Raw genomic sequence first — 18,916 nt, 5'->3', positions numbered from 1 at the left:
TCATATCGCATCCAAGCTCTTTTTGCTCTGGTCTTGGAGAGACGACACAGATCTAGTATTGACAAGGACTGACAAGGAAAGGAGTACAGAACGAATGCAAAAGAGAGAATTCGAGATTTTTGAAGTTGCGAAAAAGGGTTGCGAAGAGAGAAGGAAAGCGGGAACGATGTGCAGAGAATGTAAAGGGGTATATGAAACGAGTCAAAGTCTGTATGGGTATCAACTGAGAAGGAGTATGTACAATCGTGCGGAAAGGAGGTGATCATCTCGATTGAGGAACGAAATCCTTCGACAAATCAACCTCTTTCAAATGAGTATTCGTAATCTTGAACCTCCTATTCGAACTTCCCAACCCTTTCTTCCCTTTCAATCCTTTCTTACCTCTTTGAACCGGGTTCGGAGGTGCAGAGAATGTAAAGGGGTATATGAAACGAGTCAAAGTCTGTATGGGTATCAACTGAGAAGGAGTATGTACAATCGTGCGGAAAGGAGGTGATCATCTCGATTGAGGAACGAAATCCTTCGACAAATCAACCTCTTTCAAATGAGTATTCGTAATCTTGAACCTCCTATTCGAACTTCCCAACCCTTTCTTCCCTTTCAATCCTTTCTTACCTCTTTGAACCGGGTTCGGAGGTGGTAAAGAGGAGGAAGTCAAACCGGCTACAAAAATCGAGTGTCGAGTGTCGAGAACGAGTCAGTCTCGACCGCCCGACGACGCAGTGAGTGAGGGAGAGAGACGTACCAGTTTGTAGTTCGGTAACTAGATCATCTCCCATTGGAGTTTTGAGGGAATGCCACAAATCTCGAAATTCTGTTCGTTTTCTCTCTCTCTCGAGAACTCAATCAGTTCCCTTCCCCTCTCGCGCGCTCCCCAAACGAGTAAGGTTGGGTATTACTAACCTTTATCCAACGGTTCCTTTTCCTTCCCAATATCGTCCAAAAACACACACTTCATCTGTCCCTTTCCCATCTCTCCATTTCCTGCAGCCGATTTCCCGTCGGTTCTCGTCACGAGTACTCTACCCTCTTGTTCCAATTCTTCGATCGCTTGAGTTACTCCAGGCCAGGATTCTCGGAGGGGTTTGATCGCGAGTCCACCTTGCGGGGAGTAGCGACGGAGGAGAGAGAGGAGATCCGATTTAGACGAGAGGAGGAAATCGGGCTGGAAGAATCCGGAGAACGAAATAAATGTGAGCATGATATAATACTCTGATTGCACGATACTTCACACTCCACGACACGAAAACTACACACAAGAGGAGGGAGAGAGGAGAGAGAGAGAGTAAGAGACTCGCCTTGTACTGAAACAACTCTGTTCTCGAATCATACTTGACTCTATCATGTCCCTTCAATGCCTCTAGTAGTTCATAGTTGTGCAAGAGTGCTTCAATCCCCGAAGTGATAGCGAGATCCTCCAACCTAATCGGTCGATTCAATTGTTTCAAGAAATTGACGGCGAGGACCAATTGGGTTTGCCAATGTCTACCTACTCCCGTTAACGAAGGACCGATTACTTGCGTCGCCATCAGAATCGGGAAAGTCGCGGTGAGTGAGAGGAGTGAGAGAGGAGAGCGCATCGAGAATCGACTCTCTCCCTTTCCAACCACAACAACCAACGAGAATGACTACGATTCCCGCCCGATTAGCTCGTCTAACTACTTCTTCTGGATCTTGGCCAGTCGCTCAAGCTCGTTCCCGCTCCCTCTATCGACAATGGTACAGATCCGGTAATACTCATTCCCTCATCATTCTCTCTCTCTGTTAGCGCTGACCACCACGCTCGTGATGGGTTGTAGCTGATGAGATCGTACAATTGTATGCGTTGAACATTCCGGCCTACACGATCAGGGCCAAAGTTAGGGAAATGTTCGAGAAGAACTCGAACGTTTCGGACCCTGAAGCGGTTGATATCTTGTTGTTGAAAGGTTACCAAGAGTTCCAAGAGGTTAGTCTACTCTCACTACACGTCCGCGTGGGAGAGGCGAGAGATGAGCTGATGAGGTTTGGCGCGGTTCTTGTTGGATTTCAGACGATCAACTGCTGGAAGATGGAATCGTGAGTACCTCTCCACACTCTGACACGCTTTTATCATGCCGCTCTGTTGATTGACTGACGACGGTGACTCGCCAAACAGACACGTAATGAGGATGTTTGCTGAAGAAGAGGTAAATTCCTTATTTCTGCTTTCTCCGTCTCCTTCCTCTCTCGACTCGGCTGCTCTCGTTACGCTCATTCTACCTCACATTACTGACGACTTTGTCCCGAACGCGCTTGTCACCTATAGCTCCCAGCACGACCCAACACTTTCCTCGAATCCTTCTACCTTTCCCGAGACGACGCAAAGGAAGTTATCGCTACCGCCTAAAACGTCAACGTTCGGACTGTTGTGCGAAGGAGTCTGGAGTACATGGGGTTCAGCGGTAGCCAGAGAGCGGGGTCGCGGCGGTGTTTTCATTTCGTTGCGTTTTCTAAATTTTTGATTTTTCTGTATTTTCTGTTCTTCTTCCTTGATCACAACAAAAAACCTTGCTACTTTCTCTTAACGCTGCGAGTAACAGACGAGCTACACAGAGAGCCAAGCACATCGTTCTAGAAGCTGCGGTTGACGAGAGATCTGCCCGCTCTCAACTTTCATCCGACCTTACTCTCCCTCTTCCCGTCTCTCGCGCTCGTTCAGCTTCCGACTACACAACGCGCAACCTATACGATGCCTACAGAGTTCCAAACCGTTAGTTCCTTCCCTCCTCCTCTCTTCCCTTCTCCCCCACATCGCTCCTCCCGATTCCTCTCCTCTCTCTCACCCTACCTGACACCCTTCCCCTCCCATCGCTATAACAGCTCGAATCTGGCGTAACCCGAATCACCAAAGTCGATCCAGTCGAAGCGCTCTCCGTGAAAAGGGATCCGAAAAAGTTCTTGTTACTTTCCGGAGTGAACCACAACTTGTTTGGGAAACGAGATTCTACACAGTTGAGTCATCTTTCCACTGTCCCGTTGACTCCGCCGCGGGCGCCAGTCAAAGCCGGGCGAGGAGACTGTAGGTTCGGTTTTCTATCGAAGAAGCTGAGGGAAAGCTCTGACATGACAGGTATGGAACGACCACATTAGCAGAGATCGAAGAGAGAGTGACAAAGTTTGGGAAAGAGTTGGGGGTCGAGGTGGTGTGCGCTCAGACAAATTATGAAGGTGAGTTGAGGAAAAGGAAAACCGAAACTTCGTTTTCTTCTCTTCCTCTCTCTACGGTGCTGGATTAGTTCGACAGAAATGGCGGAGAGGTGTTCTGAGACGGCTATCAAGGAGAAGAATGTGAGAGCTGACGTGAGGTTGTTCGTCTGCGACGTTGAAAAGGTGAAATGTGTGAACTCGTAAGGCTTCTATTCCTCTTCTTCGAGCTCTCGCTCTCATCGACATGGAATACTGAGACATCTCTTTGACACTCTCCTCATCAGATCCACTATTCCCGTTGTCTCGGAGGAGTCGTAATGAATCGTTCGTTCCCCTTTCCCTTCTCTTTTCGCTCCTTCCTACGAAAGCCTCCAAGCTCTAGCTAGCTGTACTGACACATCGAGTAAATCCTGATTCGGTAGCTGGAGCATGGGCCCACTACTCCTATGCCTTACACGACGCCATCGACGCCTGCGATTCTCCCGTAGTAGAGGTTCATATCTCAAACATGTCAGTTTCTACTCTCTCCCCTACAACTTCTCTCCTACATTATCGAGACCTCCCACGTGTGAGGTGTAGACGCCTGGAAGGAGTAGTAGAGACCGAGTGACTGACAAGCCGAATGTGCTGTCACAGTCACGCGAGAGAAGAATTTCGACACAAGAGTGTCACGGCACCGAAATGTGCTGGGATGATCAGTGGGTGCGGAATAATGGGCTACGAGGTACGCTCTGTTCCTCTCCAGTCCCTAGGCGATTCCTTACGCTACAATGAGCCAGGATTTTTTGAGCTGATGTGTCGATTTTTCATCTTTCCTTTCTTTCTCTGCTGTCCCTATCGGATTTTGGGTCGCGATCTCTCCTCTCCAATGTCCTGATTTCGTCGGAGTAGCTCGGACTAAGGTGCGCGATCGAACGACAAGTGGAGAAACAAGCCGCAGCTGGAAAGAAGTAAAAACTTGTGTCGTAATTCCGATTCTCGTGCAAAAGCAGTGCACTTCATCGATTCGTTCGAGATAACTCTATGAGTTCGACGGAGGGGAGAGTTCTCAACTGATCCTCAGCGGACGTGACTCTGTCGTAAGTTTACGATCGCGCACACTGAGCGAACGCGAACGCTCGGACAGAACTGGATCGCTCGAGATACCTTACGAGGACGAGGATTCGAATGAAGGTAGTTACAGTGAGTCATATCGAGGTTCTGAAATACATAGTAAGAACGAGGTTGATCGCATCGCGCAAGGAGGTGGAAGCACAATCAGTGAAAGAAAGAAAAAAATTGACGAGGAAAACTATGTCCATGTATCGGAGGGAGTGAAAGAGGAGGGTCGAGCCAAATGAAAGGAGTTATGACCGATGATAGAACAAGAAGAAAACGGAGGGGAACAATCTCTCCTCGAGAGGATTATTGACGAGATTTGAAAATATAAGATTCTTCGTCCTCAGGCTGTTCCAACAACGATTCAATCAGTTACGAGCTCCGACGCCGCGCTCAAGAAGAAGATACTCACCTTGTGCTTGCACATAGCCGCGAGTTGTTTGTATTCAGGATCGTTAGGGAGTTTGTTGAATAACCGAAGTTGGAAAGCGGTTCCAGCAGCAGCTTCATCCTTTCGTTTCTGACGTTCAGAGTTCTGCAAATCTCGCACCGGATCAGCAAGACTGGATCCAGCTGATAAGGTAGAGACAACTTACCTCGAGGGCACTCTTTGCCGAAGAAGCCGCCTCGAAATCTCCCTTCCTGATTCCATCCGCAACAGCCTTCCAAGCTCTCCTACTCTCGTACTCCTGTTGTTGTTCAACCGGAGCTACTTGAATCGGAGTTCTCAAAGCGTTATCATCGGCATTCAAGAAGACTTGTCCTTCGAATTTCGAAGGTTTCGAATAAACCGATTCTCCTCCTGACCAAACTCCCGTGATCGTGTGAATCGGGGAAGCGGAAGGAGCTGGAGAAATTTCGGCCGTGAAGGAATGAGATTTCCCCGAAACCCATCCTTTGCCGGAGTATTTGATCGTGGTGAGGAAACCGTGAGAGGATTGAATGTACGAGGAACCGTCTAATTCGACGTAGGGGGATCCGTACCAGAGTCCTTCGATCTTGAGTTTAGGGAGAGTGATCAAATAAGCTGAGAAACGAAAAAGCGTCACGGTGTTAGCGACGAATTTGAGCGCGAAGAGTTTGGACGAGAGGGACTCACATTCGGTAGTACCATCTGCGAGTTTAACTCGGAGGATCGCGTGACCGACTTGACGAATACTCAGAGTTCTAGCCGAGAACGTAGTCTTTTGAGCGCAGTTTCCTTCGAGTGAAACTCCCCTCTTTGGGTTTTCGAGGTAGTAGGCGGTGACGGGAGGGTGGTGGGAGACTTGTTCAGTGTGAAGGACGAGTTCTCCGTTGTTCCATTGTCCATTGAATTGTTCTCCGAGGAAACTGACAGTAACCGAAACGATTTTCAGTTCAGATGTCGCAAACGAGAGGGAGGAGAGGAACTGACGGGTTGAGAGGTTTCTTCTCTGAACCGGTTTCCTTCTCTCGCCTCGTGAATTGTCCAGATAGAGTAGAAATGAACCATTTCGTGACTCTCAACTGACGATCTTCGGGAGAGGTACCGTCCGCAATCGCACAGAACAACTCGGTAGGTTCACCTGCGCTCACACAGATGATTGTCAGTACATCACGCTTACAGATGGAGAGAGATAGAGCGTGAACTGACCCCAGTAACTAGGGAATTCAGAGAGAGAAGTCGGAGAGAGAATGAACGAAGGTGCGGTCAACGAAGAGAGATCTCCAGATGCCGAGGCGATAGACTTCAAGAATGATGACCATCCTGTACATCGTTCGAGCGTGTTCAAGGTCAGTCTGAAGCAGTTCGGTCAACGGGGAGGCGAGATGAGAGAGGCGTCGAGAGCTGTGCGGGGTGTCGCAGAGGGAGGTGAAGGAAGGGACTGACCTGACTTTTGAGCGGGAGGTACGGCGTCTACTTCTTCTTTGGTCATATTGTTCGGTCGTAAGCTGATTGTGGTGAGGTAGAGAGAGGGAGATCCACGATCGCGTCACCATTTTCGAAATCCCTTCATCTCTCTCGAACCGGCTGACGCTCGCTAGATGGTACGAGGTGTCTCGCTACGAGTACATAGACCTGATAGCAGCGAGAAGACGAAATCAAGTAATTGACGTCACGTGTTTGATTCCTCTTCGACTGAGGGAGCGAGTCTCTTCTCTACAGTACTGCTTGCAATGAGTCGCTACTTTGCTAAGTCATTATTCATTGGAAAGATAGTGGGAAAAAAACTAAAGGAATGTGAGAGCGAGCGAGCGAGGAACCTCTCTCACAAATTTCGCCTCTCTCTCTTTCCTCTCTAACATTTCGCCCACATCTTCTCTCACACATCTCTCACTGTGAGTTTGATCTCGCTCACCTAAAAGTCAACTTTTTCTCACTCTCACTCTCTTCACTCTCTCTTCTCTCTAGTTCTTATCAATCGTTAGTCAGCCACTCTCCTCTTCTCCTTTCTCCCCCCCTCGCTCGTCGTCGTCGCTCCCTCTCGCTCTCTCTCGACCTCTCAGTCGCGTTACCCTCTCTCACTCCTTCAACGTGATTCATCTATTCTACGCGTCTCTATCGAATCCCAATCAGTCTAAAGGATCACAAGCAATCGAACGAGTCGGAAATCGACCACGTTTCAGGTCTCCGCATCGAAGGAAAAACAACAACAAATCAACAAACCCTACCCTCTCTCTCTGGCCTCTCGCTAACTGCAATCATCTCGCGTTGTATCGTATAGATGCCTAAAGAAGCCAAACCCCGTGCCGCCAAAGCTACCAAAGCTAAGAAAGATCCCAATGCACCCGTTCGTTGATCTCGCTCTCTCTCTCAGAAACGCGTTTGCCTTCAAGCTGACCGTCTCTACGACTCGACCATCAACGAACAGAAACGTCCCCTTTCGGCTTACATGCACTTCTCGCAAGCGAAACGCGCTGAAGTAAAGGAAGAGAACCCCGATGTTACTTTCGGTTCGTCCTTTCTCCCTCTCTCCTCTCCTGCTCTGAGCGATAACTGATACCCGTCTTCGTGACTCGATAGGTGAAATCGGTAAACTCCTCGGTGCGAAGTGGAAGGAAGCTGACGCTGATGAGCGTGCTGTACGTCTTTCTCATTTCTCTTTTGCTTCAAATCATAGCTGACTCTCCCTTTCTCTTTCGTTGATAGCCCTTCGAGGAGAAAGCGAAAGAGGACAAAGCTCGTTACGAGAAGGAGAAGGCAGACTACACTCCTCCCGAAGGTGAAGACGCTCCTGCTCCCAAGAAAGCCGCGCCGAAGAAAAAGGCAAAGAAGGTTGAATCGGAAGACGAAGCTTCGGATGAACCTGCCGCGAAGGCTGACGACGACGATGAGGACTCGGAGTAAATCAACTCGAATACGTCGGTTTTCCATCTTCGACCTCTCCCCTCCATTTTTCGCCTTTCACTCTACTCTGATCTCTATCCTCCCTACGTTCGATTCCCTACGACAAAACCTTCATCTCCCGCTCTTCTCCATCTGTTTCCTCGCGCCCTCGCTGTGTGTGTGTGTAGTTAAAAAGAATGATTCCCCCCTCCTCGTTCTGATTCTATTCCCCTCCTCTCTTCTCGCCTCCTATTCGATCTTCTATCCCCAACAGGAGAGATGTCTCCACTCCCTTTATCGGTAGTTTGTCCTTCTGTGTTTCTCTGACAAGTTGTATTCTCCGTTTGTGATTAATCTTTTCCTTTCTCCTTCTCTCTACTTAGTCTCGTTGCGAGCGAAAGTCCTGACGCTGAGCGCGCTTCAAAATCGAGGTTGCACCAGAGACTGGCAAAGATGAAGAAACGATACAGGCATTGCGCCAAACAGGAAGAGATTTGAAAACTCAAGGAGATGAACTATTGGATCTGCGCCAGACCGGCGATCTTGACCTCGACCTTCTCCTGCTCCTCGCCCTGAATCGTTCATCCGCAGGAGGAGTGTTCCGAGGCGACCTAGATCGTTCGCGAGTCGAAGAGCTAACCGATTCCCGACGATGATGATTCCTAGCCTGACTTCGCTCGAACACGGAAGGTTCTCCTCTGAAATCAAACTGAGGGTGACTCAGCACTGAGACGAGGTTGTGCCACTGTCGCACACGGGAAAATGAGTTAGCAGAGTCAAAGAGATCTGAGGTGGGTTGAGCTCATTTACCTGGTTGCTGAGTCCCCAATTCGTCTTGGGCGCCCGTTCCATCGTCACACTCGTCTCCCGATAGAGTTTCTACACGTTCACAAAGCCTCGTCAGACTGGGGAGCACTCAGATTGAGGAGATCAACAGGGAGAACTGACAAGTAATGAATTTTGCAGTCCCAACAAAGATCGTTTGATCTTGAGGGCCAATCCCGCGTGTTCTTGTAACGAAGCTACATAAACATCCGCCCGAGTGTTGTTGCTATAATAGTACTTCGCACCGATCCGACTGAATTTCGATAATTCCGCATCTCGAAGGTTAACGAACCAGGTGAGCGCTCCCGCGTACCGCTCAAAATTCGGGTCCTCCCGAATCGCATTGATGACCTTCCTCTCCGAGTGAGAGAAGGCGATCAGGCCTAACGAGGATCGATGTTGCGCGTATCGTTCAGTCGAGTAAAGGAGGAGAGCGAGAGTCGCCACGGCCGTTTCGAGGTCCTTCAGTACTGATTGCGGGAGCTTGGAGGGTTTGGGAGAGGAGACCTGACGAGAATTCGTCTCTAGGAAGCTGTAGACGAGATCGAGGACGATCCAAATTCCATTAGCGATTTTGATTTCGATTCGGGGATGATCTTTAAGGTCGAAGCTTTTCGAAGGAATCGCTCGAGAGGAGTAGATGATGTCGAGAGGTGCGATCCATTTTTCCTCCTCGTCGTCCCTGTTTAGTCAGGGAGTCAGCCTATCGCGAAGAGGAAGAGAGTATTGATGCAGAGCTCACAGATCCAGCTCTTCTTCCCGCCCATTTCGTTCAGCCGACTCTACGTGAAGTATATACCGCTATACATATCCCTCAATAAGCCAACTCTGTCCTCCTAACCGGCCGAAAGAGAGGGAACTCACAGTATGAAGCCGGGGAAAGCTCAAAAAGCCAACGATCCTTTCAGCCTCTAGTTCCGGATTAGACTGGAAACCCCAGGCGGTCGGACGCAAATCGACCGGGTGCGAGAAGACATGATACCATAAAGCGCAGGCGCCCGTCACGGTGATGCTTGCGCGTTGAAAGCGGTAAGGGGAGTTTGAAACGTCTTGGAGAGCGAGAGGTAGGTGGTCGATCGCTTGCTGTATCCTCCATACGCTTGTCTCGTTGTGTATGTGATCCATCTTGGTCTTTGTCGGTGGTCAAGAAGAGACGGAGAGAGACGTAGCCCGGAGAAACGATGAGACCAAGAGCGGAGAAGACATTCAGCGCAAACACCTCGAGTGTACGTTCGGTTCGCGAAGGGGCCCGAGTCCATCTGAGGGAACTAGGGTAGGCTTCGAGCGGGAAAGGGGAGGAGCCCGAGCGGAAGGAGTTACGGCGAGGGCGGAAGTTGAATGACGAATGACAAACGGAGCGAGGAGGGAGTCGCAGCGCACTGAGCGGCACATCAGTCGACTATAGTACAGTCTTGTACACATTGTATGCTGTTCCGGGGCTGCTGGAGATGGTGTAGAGTGGAAAAGGAGCGAAGTTGCGATTTTCATCTCTTGAGCGCTTGAGCTCTCTCCCTTCACAGCAACGACTCTGAACAGCTTCAAGCTATCTCGAGCATACACTCAAGATGTCTATCGAGCTTACAGCGGTTCAACCTCGACCCAGCTTCCCCAACACGTCGAGAAACAAGAAGATTAGAACAAAGCCAAATCGCCAACTTCCAACGGAGATCTGTTGTGTAGATCGACTCGATCTACATGAGTCGGACAGCCTCATGTGAGCCTGCAGGAAACGTCACGGAAGAAGGCGAGATGCGACTTCTTCTCCCCCCTCATTCGGAGCATTTCTGCAATTCTGCCTCGAATTTCAGAGCAGAACGGTTAACGGTCTCTTGAACTTTCGGAGAGCTCCTCATCCTTGATCTACTACCACGCGGAAGGAGAATGGAGGCTCGAATCCGAAACGTCGGCTCGGAGTTCGCCCTTCGGTTCATTCAACTTTTTCGCTTCTTCGCTTCTTCTCTTGCTCTTGACACTCGAGGATCCTCCGATTCGACTACGACACGCCATTCGACCGAAGGGGTACGACCGGAGCTCGAGAGATGAACGATTCGAACGAGTTCGACAATGCAGGAGCTACAGTTTGGCTTCAAGCTTTGCACTGGTCCGTTTTCACCTCCTTCCCCTTCTACTCCCTCCAACGTATCGCTGATATCTGATCGTATCTACAGTCTACTCAACGAGTCTCGCGATCTGAGATGGCTATACTGGAAGGTCGACCATTCTTTCGCAATTCGCGCCGTCTCTGAAGTTCCGTTCGAAAAGCTTCGTCAGCTCGGGATAGCCCGTATGAGCCAGTTGATCGTGAGTCGCACTCTACGTACAGCCTGCAAGGGTAAAAGCTGATTCTGTTCTTTGAGTGCTCCTTCAGAGAAAGCTCGAACAATTCGGTTTTCAGAGAGTAAACGAGGAAAAGTTGTTTGGCGAAGAGCGCAAGAACTTTTACGTCTTCATGTGAGTCTCTTCACTCTGACCTTCGAGATGTGGACCCGTAGTTGACTCAGCAGGAGGTGTAGCGATTACTCGGGCGCCTTTGTTCCATTCGATTCGAGCGCGATCCACCTCATGCGACCGGTCTATACGGAAACATCTTCTCTTCGGTCGAAGCCTATGTCAACGACATCTCTCGTCGATCCCTTGCAGGAGGAGGACGACAAAGCGCCTTTGGAAAAGTACGAAACACTTCGACCGCGGCAACCTCGAGCTCGTAACTCGATCGGACTCGACTCCCCGATTTCACGATTAGAGATTCGACGTAGACTGGAAGACCATAAAGCGTTTCTTTTGGAGCCGACTGTTCCGTTCGACTCGCCGCCGCGCTTTCTTCTCTCTCCACCTTCGATTCCTTTGCCCAGAGCTTCGACACCGCCGAGATACCGAGACGACCTTTTCGACAGCTTTTGCTCCTCCTCTTCCTCCTCGTCTCACTCGATGGATCACACTCCTGCCCTTTCCCGCTCGACTTCGTCAGATTCGAGTTTCTCCCCCTTTCATCACGGTTCTCCTCAATTCTCGCCTTGGGCGCCGCCCTGGAGTAACGGATTCGAAACATCGACCTCTAAAACGCATCGATCTAAGCCTCTCCAGTTATCGAGTGATCTCGAGTCGATTCCCTGGATCGCTCCTCCTCACGACAAACCTCTCGACGTTTCTCAGTCCGCCGAAATTGGGCTAGGGTTCCTCGACTTCGAATCGTTTCTTCCCTCTTCCTCCGATCGTTCGTATCACTCTTTCAATCCTAACGAAGGCGACTATCAGAATCAGTTCATTTCCTTCGAAACGACAAATTTTTCCGGACCGTTTCTGCCTTCGAGTCATTCTGCTCCCCTTCCTTCGAATCACGACGCTCCACGCTCCTACTACTCGCAAAGAGGAGAAGGATACGATCACTTTCAATCATTTCAACAACCCTCTGAACTCATTCGACCTCACGCCCTGCGCATCCCTCATCCTTACCATTCGTCTCCTCGTCCTCTTCCTCCTCACCGCAATCACTCTCTTGCGGTCGACGTGGGGCGACTTGAACAACTCGCTTCGACTTCCCTTTCCTTCGACTTTTCCCCCGATGAACCATCTCGTTCTCACTCTGAACCTATTCGCGTCAACGCTCCTCCACAAGCCCAGTCTTCCTTCAACGACCAGCCACAGTCTCTCACTTCTTCCTCCTCGACTCGACGCATATCAGCGAACGCGAGCCTCGAAAAGATCCTTAATCCTCCCGTTTTCTCTCCACCTGGTGATACCTCATCAATTCCTTTCGGTCACCCTCATGCTTTTTAATTCTGGTCTTCCTCTTAATTCGTAGGATACTCTGCTCTCTGTTGTTGATATAGTTTTTACTCTGTTCATTCGAAAGGAATGTACACGCCTTTTCTAGCGGGCAACCGTCATCGCTTGAGATTGTTCTCGGCTTTGAGACACTGCTCGAGAGAGATGGTAGGCGGGCAGCTTTCGTTGAGTCTCAGAGAGGAAGAACGGAAACAATCCGCTCATTGTCAGAGCACGAGGCTCAAAAGGGATCGTTCCACACGACGAGATCGCACAATCACAGGAGACAAGAAAAGAGCTGAAAGGTACAATCAGACGAGGATTCCGAACTTTGTTACGACCAATCCTTTTCTCACCCTTTCCCTCTTCTTTTCCTCCTTGCGTCGTTCCTCTTCCTCCCGCTCCATTTCGTCAATGCTCCTGAGATTACTGCTCCATCTTATCTTCGCACGATCTCCATCCTCTGGCTCGAGCTCCATCTCGTCCACCTCTGCTCCATCCCCTTCTCGTTGCCGTTCTTTCTTGACCTCCTCTTCTTTTCTCTTTGCCTCAGGACTCACTCTCCACGTTTCTGGATCCTCATTCAGCTCAATCTCGCTGATCCCTCCACAGCCGCCTCCCTCACTCGCAAATACCCACACTTCGAGATCCGGTCGAAACGTTCTGAAATCGAGAGGACCCTGAGGGATGAACAACGACCTCGTTCTCAAGGCGTCATCGTCTTTGATTTTGTCTTGCGGCCTGGGTCGAATTTGAGGGTGAGAGAAGGAAGAACCGGACGATTTCGAAGAAGAAGTCGAAGAGTTTCGATAATTGTGAAGCGAGAACAGTACGAGTCCCGTCAGGTCAAGATCGTTCGGTTCTTCTTCTGGCTCGTTCGGGGAGGAGGACGGGGAAGTGGTGGCCGAGAGATCGAGTCGACAACGAGTGAGAAGGGTTCGCTGATGACCTCCTCCTCCTCGTGGTCGGGTTTCTCCGCCCGGGTTTTCGTCGTTCGTTGTTTGGGTTGTAGGATCGAGAACGTCAACGATGATCAATTTGAGATCGGGTTCCAGCAGCGCCTCGAGTTCTCGCTTGTTTCTGCCTCCTCCGGCTGACTCGGTCGTTTCGACTTTCTTGTCTTCAGTCGAAGCAGAAATGAGCTTCCTCGATAAGTCATGTAGCCACAGAGTGTGATCCGTCTTTGCGGCGGTGAGAATCGAGTTGGCTCGAGCTGCGATACCCGAACTGAAACGTAGGCGAACGATTATAGATACCGATCAGTCGTGCGTTCACGAGTAACGAGAGAGTGTGAGAAGACTCACGGTAGGTAATTCTTGTTCTTCTTCCCGCCACCTTTCTTTTCCGGAGAAGAAAACGAGAATTCCTCGTCCTCCAAGACTCTAGCTCCATCATCTCCTCCTGTAATACCATCGCGCTCGAGTTTGATCTTTGGTGGTGCTTGTAGAGTCGTCAATAGCTTCTTCGGTCTTTGGGCGGAATCGTTGATTTGCGCGTTGAACAATTTCGCTGAATGTAAAGTGAGAGGTTTCGTGACAATCGGAGTGGATGCCTGAGATGTTGGTGCTGATTCGGGTTCAGAAGTAGATGGAGATGCTGGAGGATGCAGATTCGAGGTGGTTGCGAGAGGATTGGTACGAGTGATAGGTTTCATCGATCGAGGAATTGGAGGAGGAGGGGGAGAAGGCAGAGGTGGTTTCTTCAAGATCGACGTGAGAGATCTAGTTGGGGGCTGCCTAGCTTGAGGAGGAGGTGGAGAAGGAGTTTCGCGAGCGCCTTGAGCTCGCTTCCTTCGTTTCCCTCCCCTTTCCTCTTCTGATTGTCGTCCCTGTTCTGCTTCTTCCAGTTCTTCCTCTCTGTCCCATTCCACCTGTTCTGATTCGGTAACCAAGATCCTCTTGATCTGTTTTCGAGCTGGAGGAGGCGGAGGTCGTCTGGAAGTTTGTTTCGATTTTGCAGTTGTTGTAGAGGAAGACTTGTTCGCTCCCACATTCGGTAGGGTTGGAGTAGGAGGCAAGAATGAGCTCATGGCTGTCAAGCCAATTGTCAGCACCAAGGTCTACAGTTCGGAGAGAAAAGAGGAAGGAGAACTGACATCTCATCACTCCCTGTTTTGGCTGCGCTGCTGCTTGCTGTTCCACCTCTTCATCGAGTTCCCATTCCCGTTCATCCTCTTCAGTAGCTTTCTGTTTCCCTTTTGCGCTGTGATTGCCGCGGTTGTTCGAGTTAAATGACGTTGAATGTTGAGCGACAGAAGGACGGCCTGGAACGGGACCCGGCCCACCGAGAGGTTTGAAGGAGGTTAGCGGTCTGTAAGACATGTTGTCATCGTCGCAAGGTTAGTGGAGAGAGGGAGAAAGAAGCGATTCCGGATTCTTCATCTCTCGTTCGCTTTCGCTTCACTCTAATCGAGTCTGAGACTCTGATGGCGACTCAAGTGACCGGGGATCTACTCTGTCTGATCGTGAGCCGCCTCTCCTTCACCTGCCTCGCTCAATTGAGCTGACAGACTCTCTTGTTCAATCAGCTCGACTTGAACACGCTCGCATGGTCTGGATCGACCCATTTGACGCTTGACAATGCACTAGATCAGATCCTCGTGTTCGCAAACAGTCATCTCGCCCTCAGACACGAGAATCAAATCGCTCTCTTCGCCGCGACCAACAGAACTGCGTGGGTTCTTTCTCCGTTTAGTGCATTCGATCGAGAGCTTAAAGGTAGGAAGACGGACACAGACGTCAATTGTATTCATCTCAGCTTCCACCTCAACCAGAAGCAGAAGATCCGTTCGAAACTGAAGAATCGAGGGAAAGGAAACGCACAGAGGAGCGAGAAAGCAACGTCTATCAGTCATTCAGGGTAGTCGACGAGAATGTAGTGAAAGGTGTGAAAGCGCTGGTCAAGGAGCTACCTGCCGTCGATGCAGAAACGGAAGAATCACCAAGAACAGGTAGAATATTCTGCTTTCCGCTGCAGCTCCATGATCTCTGATACTGACTCTGCATCGCTTTCGACTCGTTCTTCAGGCGTCAATCTCGTCGGCGCATTGTCGATGGCTCTATGTCGTGAGTTATCGCCCCTACCATATCGCCGGAGCCAGTTCTCGTCAATCGAAGCAACATCTGGCATTCTCTGATCAAACTCTCTATCTGAGCTCATACAGACATCAATCGACTATCACTCTCTTCCTCATCTACAACAGCAATCGCCTCCTCCTCGTCGACGTCGAATGGAACCAAGTCTTCCTCAGAAAATAGCAACGTTCGAGTTCAACCAAGGATCTTGATCCTCTCAGTCACGCCCGACGAACCTTCACAATACGTTCCGATCATGAATTGTATCTTTACCGCTCAGAAAACAGTGAGCTCCCCTTTGCTTTCTGACGTTCTCAAGTGTAGCCGTCCTCCTTCGCCTCTTCACGCTGAACTCTCGAGCCTGGAGGGCAATAACGCTGTACCTTATGAGAGATACGATTGAGCTGATGGCTTGTGAACGAAACCAGGGCATCTCAATCGACTGCTTGAAAATCCTCGGCAAATCGGATTCGACTTTCCTCCAACAAGCTACGCATCTCACTTCAGGAGTATACTACAAGCTACCTTCGAACGGTCAAACTCGCTCTGGTTTATTGCAGTACCTACTCGTCTGTCTGACCTTGCCTTCTTCCTTTCGTTTTCTCATTGCGACCGCGTAGGAAAACTGACGAGTCGGGTATCTTGCGCAGGTCAATTTCCTGAGTGGACCTCTAGCGAGTAAACACCTGAATCGAGCGAAACAAGATCAAGTAGATTTGAGGGCTGCTTGTTTCTGTCATCGCAAGATTGTCGATTTGGGTTTCGTTTGTTCGGTTTGTCTCTCGAGTACGTCGACTCCTTCCTCTGATCCCAATAAACTCATGTTGATCTAACGGGATTCTCGTCGTATCAGTCTTTTGCTCACCATTACCAGTCTGCACAACTTGTCGGTAAGCTTTATCCATCCTCTCCTCTCTGACTGCACTCGATCGACGGGAGCCTAAGATTGCTCACCATGTAATAACTCGGAATAGTACGAAATTCCCCATGTCGACCCTCAAACGACTCGGATTCGGCGCAAGACCGAAACCTACGAACGGAGCTGGACCTCCGAAGAAAAGGAAAGGAGCACCGGCTGGAGGGGTTTCAGGAAGAGAAACTGCGAGTCCCGCGCCACCGCGAGCGACCCAGGTGAGTGTGAATGGAGCAGCAGGAGGGGGAGGTGGAGCGACGAGTCCCTGAGCACGGGTGGAGTCGAATCGAGTTCCCTCCTATCGAATGTACTTTGTCGTTTTAACCTTGTTGTCATTTCAAACGTTGTTGTTCGCGCTCTTCTCCAGTCCGAGCATAGTATCGCGAAGTCAGAGAGGGATAGATCCACGCATTGTGTATCGAGAGAGCGATACGAGTCGATGAGAAGAATGCGTTACATGAGCGAACAAAACGAAGACCATATACAGTACACGATTACAATCACGAGCCTTGCAAGGGAGACATAAGAATGGACATGAGAAAATGCAAAAGATAGAGAAGAGAGAAAGGGTCCGCCTTTGAGAGATGTTTTTTTTTTTTTTCGTTTGATATAGTTTACTTGATGAGATCGATCGTCCTCGTGCTTTCCTCCTGTTGGTGAGTTGCGATCGTTGAGAGTACGTTCCTTCCGTTTACTACTGCTGCTGCTTCCGCCACTGAGTCGAAAGAGAAAGCTTCCTCAGAGTTCGGCTCCGATCATGACGTTCTGACGAGCTTGTTGGTTAAGGTATCGCGTGGGAGAAGGAGGAGATTCGCGATGATATTGCTCGTAGTCGCGACGTTCGTAAGTAGGAGAAGTTTGAGCTTGAGCCGCGTATTGGCATTGTTGAGAGTAATTCGAGAGATTGAGCGGTTGAATCGAAGGGTATTTCCTCGCTCCGTTCGACGACGAAGAGGCCGCAATCTGTTGTAACTTTGAAGCTCGTCGTATGGCAAGATCTCCTGCAGAGATGGCGTTGAGAGACGACAAGGAAGAGGAAGGGGTCGAATAGAATCGCTCTCCCTCCGAAGAGGAGTGGTATTGAGATTGGTACGCCGATGAAGGAGAGGGTGAAGGACTGAGGTAACGGGTTGGAGAAGGAGGAGCATGAAGATTGAAGGTCGAGCGGGTCGGCGAAGCTGAATGAGGCATCTGAGGAGGGGGAACGAGGAGATAGGGTTGAGTTTGACGCGAACGAGCAGAAGGGTAGCCCGTTGCCGAAGGGGAGAAGTCGAATTGACCGCGAGTGGGATCGGGGATGAGGAAGTTGGTTTGATGAGCTGGTGCCGACATCGGGGTTGCGAGGTTAGCCGCACGTTGAGATTGAATCGTGAGAATGTTCCCGATATCGTTGGCGAAAGGGAAGCATCGGAGGCAGATCTTGCGTCGTCTCCAGTTCTGGTTGTTCGAGCTCAGCAGGTCAGTACAGAGAAGATCGGGAGAGACGGGGAGAAACTTACGACGAATGAGCAAGTTCCACATTTCCAATCACCTTGCTGAACGACCATGACTCCTTGATTCCCGGTGTTGACGATAGGAGGTTGCGCGGAAGGGTGAACAGGCTCGGGACAGAGCTGTTCGAGGGTAGGAATTCGACCATTGTGCAACTTCGCGATCCTTTCCGTGTCGTGAGGACTGAGAGGGTAGACTCCAGGAGGTGTTCCGCCGTATCGATGAGGCGAGAGAGGTTGAGCGGATTGAGAGAAGGAGGAACGAGTCGGAGAGGGAGAGGGAGCGGTGAATGGAGAACGCGATGGTGAGAGGGAGACCGGAACCGGGAGAGATCGAGATTGTTGCATCGAAGGAGCTTGAGTTCGGTAGTTTGCGTTGCGAACGGGAGTCGAGGGAGGAGTAACGATAACGTGAGAGGCCGATAGAGATTTGCGCATCGGGAACGCTGCGACACCGAGCTCAGGTTCAGGTGACCGCAAAGCGGCCGACGAAGCGACGGGCTCCTCCTCCTCTTTCTTCCCGTTTCGCGATCCTTGTTCGTTCGCTTTCCATTCGGGAGATGGGAAGAAGGTGAAAGAATCGGTATTGGGGGAGAAAGTCGCGAAGGGAGCGAAAACGGAGGCACCAGTGATGGGCGAAAGAGCTTGACGAGGTTCACCCTCAACGACAGGTCTCGCCTCCACCGTCTTCTCATCGTCGAGGTCGAACTTGCGAGCGAGTTGTTGAGAGAGTAATTCGATCTTGTCTAATGTTGTGACCTCCTCGTGACTTTCGGTCAGATCTCCTAATCCGAGACCGTTCCTCTCGATCGCTTGCTGTCGAGTCTTGACGGAAGGTAGGAAGTCTCCGAATGAAGGATAGAAAGAGCTGGCGACCGGCGAAAGTGAGAGAGAGTCGTCGCCTTCGAGTCCTGCTGCGTGGTTTCCCTCTCGGATCTTCGGTAGCTTGCTCATTCCGTCTCCATTCCTCGACGATAAGATCGAAATCGAACGGAAGGAGTCAAAGTCGCCGGGTGTTGGAGGGACGTCGTCCCCATCTTCACTCGCTTCGTCGCTGCTGTAACTCGAGTAATTGACCTTGAAGTATTGAGGGGCCTGAGAAGGAGGAGTGCGGTAGTTGTGTCCTTCGTCGCGGGAAAGGCGCGTCGAGGATTCAAGAGAGGGAGAAGGAGGTCGAGGCGAGGAGTCGAGGAGAGTCGACGACGCGTCAAACATGCTCGACGAAGTTGTGAAGCTGCCGAAGGTGGCCATATTCGACGGTGCGAGAGAGGAGGTCGCGATGGGAGAGGGTTGA

The 18,916-nt window shown here is 50.4% G+C and overlaps 10 protein-coding genes across 10 annotated transcripts; 5 read left to right on the top strand and 5 right to left on the bottom strand.

Moving 5' to 3' along the window:
- Nucleotides 1-496: 496 nt before the first annotated feature.
- Nucleotides 497-1,529, bottom strand: TFA2 (transcription factor TFIIE subunit TFA2; the record flags this gene model as incomplete). Its single annotated transcript, XM_076635362.1, has 4 exons — nucleotides 497-663; nucleotides 746-814; nucleotides 904-1,165; nucleotides 1,299-1,529. The coding sequence occupies 4 exons, from the start codon at nucleotides 1,527-1,529 to the stop codon at nucleotides 497-499; spliced, it is 729 nt and encodes a 242-aa protein (XP_076484671.1).
- Nucleotides 1,530-1,624: 95 nt separating this feature from the next.
- JCM6883_004247 (NADH dehydrogenase [ubiquinone] 1 alpha subcomplex subunit 6) lies at nucleotides 1,625-2,368 on the top strand (the record flags this gene model as incomplete). Its single annotated transcript, XM_076635361.1, has 5 exons — nucleotides 1,625-1,730; nucleotides 1,800-1,948; nucleotides 2,033-2,058; nucleotides 2,138-2,168; nucleotides 2,288-2,368. The coding sequence occupies 5 exons, from the start codon at nucleotides 1,625-1,627 to the stop codon at nucleotides 2,366-2,368; spliced, it is 393 nt and encodes a 130-aa protein (XP_076484670.1).
- Nucleotides 2,369-2,710: 342 nt separating this feature from the next.
- Nucleotides 2,711-4,122, top strand: JCM6883_004246 (type II 3-dehydroquinate dehydratase; the record flags this gene model as incomplete). The annotated part of the gene is made up of 8 exons (XM_076635360.1): nucleotides 2,711-2,731; nucleotides 2,842-2,972; nucleotides 3,092-3,189; nucleotides 3,352-3,368; nucleotides 3,453-3,492; nucleotides 3,591-3,678; nucleotides 3,805-3,892; nucleotides 4,060-4,122. The coding sequence occupies 8 exons, from the start codon at nucleotides 2,711-2,713 to the stop codon at nucleotides 4,120-4,122; spliced, it is 546 nt and encodes a 181-aa protein (XP_076484669.1).
- Nucleotides 4,123-4,572: 450 nt separating this feature from the next.
- JCM6883_004245 (OSBP family protein) lies at nucleotides 4,573-6,164 on the bottom strand (the record flags this gene model as incomplete). Its single annotated transcript, XM_076635359.1, has 7 exons — nucleotides 4,573-4,614; nucleotides 4,679-4,801; nucleotides 4,863-5,293; nucleotides 5,378-5,598; nucleotides 5,663-5,813; nucleotides 5,882-5,995; nucleotides 6,119-6,164. 7 exons carry the CDS (start codon nucleotides 6,162-6,164, stop codon nucleotides 4,573-4,575), a joined length of 1,128 nt encoding a protein of 375 aa, XP_076484668.1.
- Nucleotides 6,165-6,953: 789 nt separating this feature from the next.
- On the top strand, nucleotides 6,954-7,576 carry JCM6883_004244 (non-histone chromosomal protein 6; the record flags this gene model as incomplete). Its single annotated transcript, XM_076635358.1, has 4 exons — nucleotides 6,954-7,019; nucleotides 7,101-7,182; nucleotides 7,253-7,311; nucleotides 7,379-7,576. The coding sequence occupies 4 exons, from the start codon at nucleotides 6,954-6,956 to the stop codon at nucleotides 7,574-7,576; spliced, it is 405 nt and encodes a 134-aa protein (XP_076484667.1).
- A 494-nt stretch (nucleotides 7,577-8,070) lies between these two features.
- JCM6883_004243 (uncharacterized protein) lies at nucleotides 8,071-9,505 on the bottom strand (the record flags this gene model as incomplete). Its single annotated transcript, XM_076635357.1, has 6 exons — nucleotides 8,071-8,127; nucleotides 8,196-8,300; nucleotides 8,366-8,434; nucleotides 8,504-9,062; nucleotides 9,123-9,181; nucleotides 9,245-9,505. The coding sequence occupies 6 exons, from the start codon at nucleotides 9,503-9,505 to the stop codon at nucleotides 8,071-8,073; spliced, it is 1,110 nt and encodes a 369-aa protein (XP_076484666.1).
- Nucleotides 9,506-10,987: 1,482 nt separating this feature from the next.
- JCM6883_004242 (uncharacterized protein) lies at nucleotides 10,988-12,157 on the top strand (the record flags this gene model as incomplete). Its single annotated transcript, XM_076635356.1, has 1 exon — nucleotides 10,988-12,157. The coding sequence occupies one exon, from the start codon at nucleotides 10,988-10,990 to the stop codon at nucleotides 12,155-12,157; it is 1,170 nt and encodes a 389-aa protein (XP_076484665.1).
- Nucleotides 12,158-12,456: 299 nt separating this feature from the next.
- Nucleotides 12,457-14,466, bottom strand: JCM6883_004241 (uncharacterized protein; the record flags this gene model as incomplete). The annotated part of the gene is made up of 3 exons (XM_076635355.1): nucleotides 12,457-13,372; nucleotides 13,450-14,176; nucleotides 14,241-14,466. The coding sequence occupies 3 exons, from the start codon at nucleotides 14,464-14,466 to the stop codon at nucleotides 12,457-12,459; spliced, it is 1,869 nt and encodes a 622-aa protein (XP_076484664.1).
- Nucleotides 14,467-14,570: 104 nt separating this feature from the next.
- Nucleotides 14,571-16,401, top strand: TFB4 (TFIIH/NER complex subunit TFB4; the record flags this gene model as incomplete). The annotated part of the gene is made up of 9 exons (XM_076635354.1): nucleotides 14,571-14,609; nucleotides 14,673-14,818; nucleotides 14,881-15,095; nucleotides 15,172-15,210; nucleotides 15,348-15,505; nucleotides 15,648-15,788; nucleotides 15,870-16,005; nucleotides 16,073-16,109; nucleotides 16,194-16,401. The coding sequence occupies 9 exons, from the start codon at nucleotides 14,571-14,573 to the stop codon at nucleotides 16,399-16,401; spliced, it is 1,119 nt and encodes a 372-aa protein (XP_076484663.1).
- A 469-nt stretch (nucleotides 16,402-16,870) lies between these two features.
- Nucleotides 16,871-18,837, bottom strand: JCM6883_004239 (zinc finger Ran-binding domain-containing protein; the record flags this gene model as incomplete). Its single annotated transcript, XM_076635353.1, has 2 exons — nucleotides 16,871-17,569; nucleotides 17,632-18,837. The coding sequence occupies 2 exons, from the start codon at nucleotides 18,835-18,837 to the stop codon at nucleotides 16,871-16,873; spliced, it is 1,905 nt and encodes a 634-aa protein (XP_076484662.1).
- Nucleotides 18,838-18,916: the final 79 nt, after the last annotated feature.

The sequence above is a fragment of the Sporobolomyces salmoneus genome, assembly GCF_050403485.1.
Source record: "Sporobolomyces salmoneus JCM6883 DNA, S_salmoneus_JCM6883_v1_ctg95, whole genome shotgun sequence".
Classification (NCBI taxonomy): Eukaryota; Fungi; Basidiomycota; class Microbotryomycetes; order Sporidiobolales; family Sporidiobolaceae; genus Sporobolomyces; species Sporobolomyces salmoneus.
Note: the sequence above shows the minus strand (reverse complement) of the source record. Positions and strands in the feature narration are given on the sequence as shown.